The sequence below is a fragment of the Tupaia chinensis genome, unplaced genomic scaffold, assembly GCF_000334495.1.
Source record: "Tupaia chinensis unplaced genomic scaffold, TupChi_1.0 Scaffold000042_2, whole genome shotgun sequence".
NCBI classification, from domain to species: Eukaryota; Metazoa; Chordata; class Mammalia; order Scandentia; family Tupaiidae; genus Tupaia; species Tupaia belangeri.
The window spans coordinates 692,012-702,860 of record NW_006159498.1 but is presented as its reverse complement, the minus strand read 5'-3'; the positions used below and the strand labels follow the sequence as shown (position 1 = coordinate 702,860).

At 57.1% G+C, this 10,849-nt stretch overlaps 1 protein-coding gene across 1 annotated transcript in view; it reads right to left on the bottom strand.

Moving 5' to 3' along the window:
* TFAP4 (transcription factor AP-4) overlaps positions 1–10,849 on the bottom strand; it is a gene marked incomplete in the record, with an annotated part of 14,621 nt that overhangs the window by 3,034 nt on the left and 738 nt on the right. The window contains 4 exon segments of the mRNA XM_027773143.1: positions 564–704; positions 1,225–1,395; positions 1,788–1,886; positions 1,991–2,156. Of these exon segments, the coding sequence (XP_027628944.1) occupies positions 564–704; positions 1,225–1,395; positions 1,788–1,886; positions 1,991–2,156 (577 nt within the window).

Here is a 10,849-nt window from a genome sequence, read left to right as displayed (position 1 = left end):
CGTTGATAGGGTGGGGGGGAGGGGGAGGGGGCGCCGGCACGATCACCGTGGGGTGGTGCGTGGGAGCCGGAGGGGGCAGGAGCTGCAAGACAGAAACCCCGTTTCCTGCCAAGGGTCCTCCCAGCCCATCGCCCCCCTTTACTCGTGGGGAGCCGGCCAGCTCACAGCCTTTTTACCCCCCTTACGTCGCCATCTCGAGAGGGGCTTCCAACCTCCCAAGATTCCATGGCCCCTTCACTGTCCAGCACCAGGCACACAGGCCCCCGTCTAACAGAGTGGGACCCAATCCTTGCTCCATGTCACTGGGATTTGGGGCATGTTATAACATTTAACCTTTCTGTGCCTCGATTTCCCCAACAGTGAAACTAGAAATAATGCCAGCCTGGGCCTCCAAGGGCTTCCGCAGGATTCCGTGTAATAATGGACACAAGACGCCGGAGCCCGGAAATGCCTGCATTGTGACAGTTTAGGCCCGAGTCTGCCCTGTCCACATCCAGAGGCACCCAAGTGGAGCCGGAGCCCCTGCCCCAGCAGGCACAGCTCCTCCCAGGTGCCCTTCTCACCTGCGTCCGCAGGTGCTGCTGTTCCCGCTCCAGCTTCTCCTGGTGCAGCAGCCGCACCTGTTCCTGCTGCTGCTGCAGCTGCACCTGCTGCGCGATCACCTTGAGCTTTTCCGGGTACATGTGGGCCTCCAGCGACCGCACCTGGGAGGGAGCGGCAGGGCGCTCAGGGCAGGGCGCTCAAGGCAGGGCAGGGCCGACCAGCTCCAGTGGTCCAGGCAGGACATTCGCTCCTGCTGGACTCAGCGTGGACCGCACACCCCTCAGGGTAGAGAGCAAAGTCCTTCACGTGGACTGCCCCATCTCCTGTCAGCACCGCCTGGGCGTCCAGGTGGCCTCCTCGCCAAGCACCAGCTCCCCACTTTGCCTGGTTACCTGAGCCTCGACCTCACGCTTCAGTGGAGAAGCCGTGGGGCCCCTGAGAGCCAGGTCAAATCCTGCTGCCGGCCACCGCTCCCACAACGCCATTCTCTCGGCTGCAGCCTCACGCTGTGAAATCTCTCATCCCTCACCCCACGCAAGTAGCGCACCGAGCCCAGGCCCTGTCTGGCCTGCTCCCACTCCCAGGTCGGAACCAGAGCAAGCCCTCCTGTGAACACCTGCTAAACGGAAGGGGCCGCGGCAGGGGGGACGGCGAACCGGAAGAGGGCCCGGCGCCGCTCACCTGCTCCTCCAGCATCATGCGCACTGAGCGCTCCTTGTCCAACTGCTGCCGCAGCTCGATCATCTCCCGCCGCAGGTCCTCCGCCTTCTCGTCCTCCCAGATGTCTGGCGAGCCGATGCCCTCGTCCTTGTCCTCTGCTCGGCGCCGCTTGGGGGACGAGCCACTCAGCTCCTGGGGAACACAAAGGTCTGCACGTCCTGACAGTCCCCTGCCACCAGTACCACGTAGGCGAGAGGCTCCATCGTCCCCCACCCACGAGCTGTCCCAGGCAGGCGGGCCTATACTAGGAAGCCCCTTCCACAGATGCGACAGACGGCCAAGCGCCAGGAAGGAAAGCAGAAGGCATGTGCTTTCCGGAAGAGTCGCTCTGTTCCTTCTAGAGCCCACTCTACCCCTCTGCACAGGTTGTAAACTGAGGCTTGAGCAAGTGGCTTAAGCCAGGCAGGTCAGTGGGAGCTGCAGCTACATCTGAGCTCCAGGTCAGAGGTTGGGCCCCGGGGCCTGAGCCAAGGACAGGGAGCAGGCAGAGGGCAGGGTGCTGGGCGGGAGCCCCCCCCAGGTACCTGAATGAAGCGTTTGAGCTGTGTGTTCTGCTGCAGGAGCCTGGTCTTCTCCTGCTCCAGGGAGAAGATGTACTCAGCTGTCTGCTGGAGAATGGCTGCCTGGGGGCAAAAGGCAGTGTCAGGCTGGCAGTGTTTACCCAGGCTCATTTCCTTCCCCTCACCAGCCAGCTGCCTCCTCCAGGAAGCCCTCTAGCCGGGCCCACCTTGCTGAGCTTCTCTCCGTCCGTGTGGGGAATAAGGGTCTTGAGGGACTGGAAGCCCGCGTTGATGCTCTGCATGCGCCTGCGCTCGTTGCTGTTGGCAATCTCCCGCCGAATCCGCCGCTCCTGGTCCCGCTGGGTCTCCGGGGTCAGTGGAATGTTGGCAAGGCTGCAGAGGAGGGGGTGCCGTGTTCTAGCTCGGTCCCCCTGTGCCCCTTCCCCAGTGGACCACTGTCCTTATAATCCATCCCCTGAGCACCCTGAGCATAATCTGCATCCCTCCTCGCCCATCAAAGCTGCCTGGCCTGTGTGTCGCCGGCAGATCAGAGGGAGGGTCCTAGAGGGTGCTCGCTGCAACAGCCGGGCTGACCGAATCGTCTCCTGCTCAGAACCCAACCCTCCCCGGCTTCCTCTGTGCAGAGGCCTCTCTCTTCCAGGGCAGAGGCTCCTAGCTGGTCTATCATGCAGACCCTGTGCCGGCCCTGGCGTCTGGCTCGCAGTTGGTAAGGGGGTGAGGTGGGGGGGAACTTGCCTGGATGTGTGATTCTCACCCAGGTGGCCCCAGTCGACAAACGGAGACACCTGCTCCCTACTGTGCTCTGGGCCAGGAAGCTGTCCCTCCTCCCTTCCCATCCTCACGGCCACCGGCCCTTAGCCCCCACACTGGCCTGTCCCCCTGGGCTAAGACTTCACAGAAGACAGGTTTCTACTCCACAAGGCGGTGCTAGGCCCACCCCAGGGGAAGTTATCCCGAGCCCACCACTCTGCGCCAGGGCAGCAAGGCTCCCCACACCCTGCGGGCCGCAGGCCATGTTACTGTACATGCCAGGGGAGCAGGGGTGCTGGCGGGAAGCAGACCACAGGGCACTCGGGCCAGCACCCCTGCTCCCTGGGCAGGCCTGTGTGTGGCCTGGAGGAGGTGTGCCCCCCCTTCCCGCCCACCCCTGCCATGATGGCTTCCAGATGCCGGACTCCCAGCAGAGGCCGCCAGCCCCGCCCAAAGCCACAGCCCCAGCTTCTTCCTGAGGGGCCCTCCCAGGGTGACCTCTTCCTGGCCTGGGCCAAGGGATCACAGGTCTCTGAGTGGGGGAGCTCTGGACAGTTCTTATTCCACTGATGGGGCCTGGGGTCCAGGAGGTGGCTGTCCCCAGGCTGAAAGGAGAGAGCACAGAAATCCGGGAGGGCGCACGTCCGCAGCTGGGAATAGCTCAGCCTCTCCAGGCCCGCCATCGGCCCACCATCGTGCCACAGCTCCCCTGGGGACCCAGCGCACTCCTGCCCCTTCCTGGGCCTCGGCTTTCTCTCCTATCAGGGACGGGGAGTGGGCATGGGCTTATCAGCCGCTGCTGGGTGTCCAGAGGGAAATCAGGACCCAAGGGCCAGGGCCCCCGCCCGCCAGGGCTTCCCTGCTCCTCCTTCAGGGTGCAGGTGCCTCTCAGGGGCCTTGGAATGTCGTCCCGAGAGCAGACCCAGATCCCCACTTCATAGGAGGGACGTGGTTTTAGGGCCAGACAGCTGGGTGTCCAGCTCCCTGACTTTGGGGCCTGGGTACCTCACTCTCCCAGCTCGCTGCCCCTACAGTGGGTGTGCCGTGTGTGGGAGCAGGAGCTGGTGCCCCCACGGGCCTGATGCGCAGGGCGGGTCTGCCCTTGGAAGGAGCCCAGGCCCTCAGGCCGCACCGCAGGCCAAGGGGCAGGAACCGCTCCACAGTGAGTGGATCAAAACCAGGCTCTGGGGACAGGAGATAGAAGAGATGTCCACAAGAAGGCAAGCTGCCAGTCCGGATGTACCCAGCCTCCCAGGAGAGGCTCCCAAGCCCCTGCATCCCTCCCAGCTGTGCCCAAAGGCCAGGACTGCCTGAGGCTGGGGTCACAAAGGGCCCCACCCCAAGAGCCGGCCCACGGGGAGGGCCTAGCTACAGAGCAGTTAAAAAAAAAAAAAAGTCTGGGGGCCAGCAGGTGGAGTAATGGTTACATCACTGGACTCCCACGTAGTTAATGGCAGTTCGAGTTCCAGACCCAGCAGCTTAAAACTCACACTGGGAGTGTGTGCATGTATGCCCAAAATCCTGAGAGGAGAATGGAGAAGGAATTGCAGCACAACCATTCCCCCAGGGGGTAGTTTCTCACTTTCTCTCTGTCTCTTTGTCTCTAGCGAGCACACATGCCCTATAGCAAAAAATCTCTCTTAAACTTTTTTTTTCTCAAACTTTTAAAACAAGTCTAGACTTGGAATGAATGCTGAAGGCTTGCTCTGTGAGACTGTTCTCAGCAAGTGGTCAGTCTTCATGAGCGTCGGATGGCCTGATTATTCCCACTTAAAGGGGAGGACACAGTTCGGGAAGTGACTGACAGTAAGTGGTAGAGCTGGGATTAGAGCTCTGGCCCCAGACCAGGTGCTGGGCCACAGCGCAGGACACTGCCTCCCCCAGAGCCCAACGACCCAACAGATGGACGACAGGTGACCCTTCGAGAAGAAGATTAGGGGGAACCAGCAGTTAGCATAATGGCTATGTCGCTGGACTCCCACGTAGTCGACCGCAGTTTGCGTCCCAGACCCGGTGCGTGCGTTCCCAAGATCCTGAGAGGAGAATGGAGAAGGGATTGCGGCATGATCATCCCCCCTGGGGATTTCTCACTTTCTGTCTCTATGTCTCTCTCTGTCTGTCTGGCGAGCGCACGCACCCTATAGCGAAAAACCTCTCAAAAAAAAAAAAAGATTAGGCACTCCTTTGGGGCTGTCACTATGTTACTCCCCATTATTCACAGACCTCTCCTGTTTTCCCGATTCTTCAGAACCCCAGTGTGTGGCTGGGTCCTAGAAGGCCACATGCCCAGGTCACGCAGCCAGACTGGCAGGCGCTGACCCAGAGCTCCCAGCCCACGCTGACAGCGCCCTCTGCGGGTGCTCACACAGCCTGCAGCTCGAGCGGGCTGTGGCTCCCCTAGCGGCTGCACAGGGGTTTTCAAAGGGCCCTCAAGTGAAGGTCGTCTCACTTACAGACAGGCAGGGCGGCATGTACTGAGTGTCCCGCCTGCATACCCCAGCCCACAGCCCACTTTGCTCGTCTGCCCATGAAACCTTGGCCCTGGGGAGCTGCCCACAACCTCTCCCTTCCCCCAGAATGCCCACGAACGACTCTGAACCTGAAAGCGCCAGCCCTGGAGTTTCCAGAAGGAAGAAGGGCCGGGGCCCAGGCAGGGAGCAGGGGCCATGTTGCTCCTTTGCACTGGGCAACCCTCAGCCCCACTTCTCCTACACTCCATCCTGCCCATTTCCCTCCAAACTCAGGAACCAGCTGCTGGCTAACCTAGGGCTTACCCCAGACTTAAATCCAAGAAAGCAGACATCTCCCAAAAAAACTATCATTCCTCTGGAGCCAGCAGGTGGCATGGTGGTTAAGGACACTGGACTCCCACATGGTCGACTGCAGTTCGAGTCCTGGACCTGGCAGCTTGCTTTCTCACTTTCCCTCTCTCTCACTCTATCCCTCTCTAGTCAAATTAAGAATAAATAAATATGGGACCAGCAGGTGGCGTGGTGGTTAAGGTGCTGGACATTCCCACATGGCTGACCACGGTTCAAGTCCTGGACCTGGTAGCTTGCTTTCTCACTTTCCCTCTCTCTCACTCTATCCCTCTCTAGTCTCTCGGTCTCTCTCTCTCTCCCTCTCTGGTCAAGTTAAAGTAAATGAATGAATAAATAAAATAAAAAATTAAAATAAATAAAGTTAAATAAAATAATTCTAAAAAAAGGATAAATAAATAAATATAAATAGATAGATAAAGTTAAACAAAATAATTCAATGTTGGTTTTTTTTAATTAAAAAAACAGGGGCCAGTAGGCATCATGGTGGTTAAGTTCACTGGATTCCCGCATGGCAGATCACAGTTTGATTCCCCCTCTCTCTCTTTCTCTCTTACTCTCTCATGGTCAAATTAAAATAAGTAAAGCAAGTTAAATAAAATAATTCTTAGGGGAAAAAAAAAAAACAGGGGCCAGAACGCAGCATAGTGGTTAAGGGCACTAGGCTCCCACATGGCCAACCATGGTTCGAGTCCCAGAACTGCCAGCTTGTTTTCTTACTTTCCCTCTCTGTGCGTCTCTCTTTCTCACTCTTGCTCTGTCCCTCTCTGGTGAAAAAGAAAATAAATACAGTTAAATAAAATAATTCTTCTTTAAGTAATTATTTTATTTAACTGTATTTAGTTATTTATTTTTAATTTGACCAGAGTTGAACAGAGAGAGAGAGAGAAAGTGAAAAAGCAAGCCACCAAGTCTGGGACTCGAACTGTGGTCAGTCATGTGGGAGTCCAGTGCCCCCAACCACCACACCATCTGCTAGTCCCAATAAAATAATTCTTAAAACAAATTAAAAAACTATCATTCCTCCTGGGGACTTGGACTTGCCACCAAAACCCTCAATCATAACCCACCTCAGTTTCCCTGGAAGTCCCAGCGGGCAGAATTGGGTAACAGGACTGCATGCTAACCCATGGTTCCAACTGGTGGAGCTAACCAGGACTTAAGTTCTTTAACTTCTTTTATGAGAGTGAGAGACAGATAAGCACCCCCCCAGCAGGGCCTCACCCCCAACAGCCTTCCCAGCCAGCCAGGACCCTGAGTGTGGGAGCTGGCAGTGCACAGGTCACCAGGGGAACCCAGGCTGCCATCTCCCACCTAGATCCAGCCTGGCTTCAGCCACCTCGGCACCCCCTGGGATTCTTAGTGGTGGAATGCCGGCCAGCCAAGGGTTCTGACTGGTGAAATCACAGCTAGCGAAGAGCTCTGACTGCTGGACGGCTGGCCAACCATGGGTTCCCACCAATGAAGGACTTCCCAGGTGCCCCTGTGCTGGATGAAGTGGATTTTCCTGCAAATGCCTGGGTTTCCTGGAGCGCTTGCTGGGTTGTGCAGAAGTCAATTCAGTTTACAGTAAGTAGCCACATGGTCAAAGTCCTGTTACACTCTTGGCCAACACGCTCAGACTCCCCAGGTGAGAAGTGAAAGTGGCCCAAGTCTGTCCTCACTTCCTCCCTCCCCAGCTGCCTGGGGCCGGCCAGGGGATGCCCTGCCTCAGGAATAAAGCGGTGCCCTCGGCAGCCATGGCAAGGAACAAATGTGATCCCCGCTTGGGGTGCCAAGACCAGAGCTGCCACCCCAATGACCACAGTATCCCAGAAATCTCCCGGGAATAATGCTGGTGTCCCAGCCAGAGCTTAGGGGCAGGGACGTTCTTCAAGTCTCGATCTCTGACAAGCGCTAGTCCCTCCTGCCCAGCCCACGGCCAAGTATCCCCACCACCCTAAGCCTTCCTGCGCCGCTCCAGCCTCAAATGGCTGCTGGAAGCCCTCATTTCACACGGCCCTCACGTCACTGAGCATCTACACAGGATTGCTCTCACGCCCATAAGGGAGTGAGGCAGACGACCCCCCATGAGGACCAAGGTGCTCACCCTGCTCTCATCACCAGCTCAGACTGAGGCTCTGGCCTACCGCTGCTGCTTCTACCCCTAACCCCCACGCAACCATGGGCACCTGCTACCTCCTGCCTCAGTCTCTGAACACGCATGTCCAGGCCGTTGGCGTCAGAAACACAGCTCCCACTCCGCCAGTCCCAGCAGAGGGAAGCCTGCACTGGGCTCGTGAACAAGCTCCAGGCTTGCCGGTCACTGCAGGCCAAGTCTAGTCAGTCACAAAATCTCTGCTTCTCCCACCTATAAAATGAGAAAATAGGGGCCAGCAGATAGCGTCGTGGTTCCGTTGCTGGACTCCCACTTAGTCAACCACGATTCAAGTCCCAGACCCAGTGGCTTAAAACTCACACCGGGCGTGTGTGCATGTGTGTCCAGAATCCCAAGAAAAGAACGGAGAAGGGATTGAGGCATGGCCACCCCCCGGGGGGGTGATTTCTTTCTGTCTCTGGGGCAAGCACACACTCCCTAAAGTAAGTCTCTCTCTTCAAAATAAAATAAAAGAAAAGAAAATCATGCCAGGTGCATGTGCATGCATGCCCAAGAACCCAGGAGGGGAGTGGAGGAGAAAGGATTGTGGTATAGCCATCCCTTGGGAGGGTGATTTCTCACTTTCCCTCTAACTGGCTCTGTTTCTCTCTGGTGAGTACATACAACCTAAGGCAAAAACCTCTTAGAAAAAAAAAAAGGGAGAAAATAGCGCCTTTCTTCAAGGTCATGATGAAGACTAAGTCAGTAAGGTGGGGGTGGGGACAAGATGCCCTTCTCCTCCAGGGTTTGCGCTCGGGTATGCCAACAACCCACGTAACTCTTAGGGGGCTGGCATGACCCTAAACCAGTGCCAGAAGTCAGATCTTGTTTGTTGCTATGCATTGCCGCCTCAGTATAAGCTGGTCTTTGTAATTACAGGGTCCAGGGCCCAAGAAGCATGCCAAAGCCCTTCCCTCTTTTTCTTTCTTTTAGGATCTTCATTTATTTATTATCATTTTTTTGCCATAGGGCACGCATTCACCCGTGACAGAGAGAGAGAGGGAAAGTAAGGAAAGATCACCCCAGACCACATGACAATTCCTTCTCCTCCCTTCCCCTTTCAGGATTTTACGCACGCACATAAGGACATACCCAGTGTAATTTTCAGGCTACCTGGATCAGGACTCGGATCTCCCAATCAGTACCTTAACCACCATGCCACCTGCTGGGCCCCTTGGGATCTTTTTAAAAGACATTACAAGATAGAGATCACCATGCACCTGCTTTTAAGAGCCTGAATGTTGAGGGCCAGCAGGTGGCGTAGTGGTTAAGGCACTGGATTCCAACATGCACTGGACTCCCATATGGCCAACTGTGGTTCGAGTCCTGAACTTGGCAGCTTGAAACTCACACTGCTGTGTGTGAGTGCATGCCCAAAATCCTGAGAGGAGAATGGAGAAGGGACTGTGACATGGAGTGATTCCTCGTTTTCTGTCTCTCCAGCAAGTACATATACTCTATGGCAAAAAAAAAAAAAAAAAAAAAAAAAGAGTCTGAATGCCACCTTCCCACATCCACAGCTGATCTTCACCAGTGTTTAGGTTTTATTTACGTCCAAAACCCCGCAGCCTACGCAGGGAGCACCGTGCCCTACAGCGCTCCTGGTAGGCCTGACAGACAGGACAGAGGCAGGGAGAGCCCAGGACACTGAGCAACAGAACAGACTGCCAGAGAAGTGAGTCCATCGGGCCAGAAAGGCCTGCCCAACCCACGTACCAGATCCTGGCCAGGCCTTTCAGCTTACCCTGGCTGAAAATGAACCAACCAGAGGTCCCTACTCTGTGCCCGGTGCCCAGATGACAACTGTCTTGTGGTGGAGCAAGCTGAGGATATCCCTATGCTCAACCCTGGAGGGAGGTCCCGCCAGCTCAAGCACTTGGCCTGCCAAAGCCCTCCCTGGAGAGCTGCCAGAGAGGGGCTTGGGACAGGGACAGGCTGAAGTCAGAGTTCAAGAGGGCCCTGAGGGAACTCAACCAAGGCCCAGGCATGGTGGCCAGAGGACCCCACTGTCCCAAGCGGGCCCAGGGCCAGGGCCCAGCACGTCCTCTCCAGCATGTGGAGCAGCTCAATCCCACCTGGACAGGGTTCAAGTCCCAGATGCAGCACCTGCTGTGGCAGGCCCTTCCCTGCCTGTCCTCATCTTTACACAGGAGACATAAGGCAGCTTGACGACTCATGTCACACTGTCCTGAAGTCACGCAACATCTCCAAAGTCCGCAGGATTTCTGCTATACCCCAAGGGGAGAGAGGAAAAGGACCCTTCCCCCCAGAGGGTCCAAGGTGCTCTTTCTGCCCTCATCCAAGGAAGATTGTAACAAGTCAAGGAGAAATCGCTATAAATTCTAGCAGAGTGAGTCCCCAGGACATACAAACAGCTCAAGAATCTTATTCTGGCTAGGCCCCTCCAGGTGGGCCCTGTGGGAGCTCCAGGTGTGGTCCTACTGGCTGTCAGACTCTTACTGGCCCATCCACCTCTACTTATCCACTGTGAACTTGAGGTAGGTTTAGGTGGGAGCCACAGGGAGGGAAGGGTAACTAACCGTGTGCAGCAGACTCGTGTCCACCAGCCTGGGCCACACCACGCGGGCTCCTCCTCCCTCAACCCCCGCCCTGCTGCCAGCAGAGCACGTGGCCCAAGCCCTAGGGAGCCATTTCGCTCCATTCCGGGAGCTGTGGGGCGGGAAGGCAGCCCAAAGGTCTCAGACACACCGGAGACCGCCCCCAACACACACCCCCGACCGTCGGGTCGTGCACAACACGCAGGTGGCTCAGGTTCAAGCTATCGCAGTGCAAGCATGTGCACTTTACAGTATCCTGAGTGATTTGGCTGTTGTTGGCCCCCGAAACCATCACCCTTTAGTAAAGGGTGGATCTGGGGCAGCCAAGGGCCAGGCTCGCAAAGTGGCTGTGAAGAGCGCTGTGGACCTCAGGCCACCAGGCTGGGAGACCCGACGCTTTCGACTCATGGCTTGGGGGAGGGGCGTGGGATGGCAAAGTTTCTAGGCGACACCCACGTGCGACGGGAAGCGGCCTCTCAAGGCTTAAGGCAGCCTCAGGTGCCCCCTCGCCAGAAAGCCTCCCCACCTGGCGGGCCGTGCCCATCCTGCGGGCAAGGGCAGAGCTTTGTGCAGGAAAAGCGTGGCCCCGGAGCGCCTACAACTCCCACAATGCTGCACCCTCGAGGAGCAGAAGACTACAGCTCCCGCGAGGCGTCGCGCGCAGAGGTCCGCCTACTCCAAGAGGGCTGCAGAGTCACGTCCAGGCCTCGCTAGTAAACAGCGCCCGGGTGCGGGCGGACGAGCTCGCGAGCGAGCAAACCTCAGCCACCACGCCGCGCGCCGAGGCTCCGAAGGGGCCAC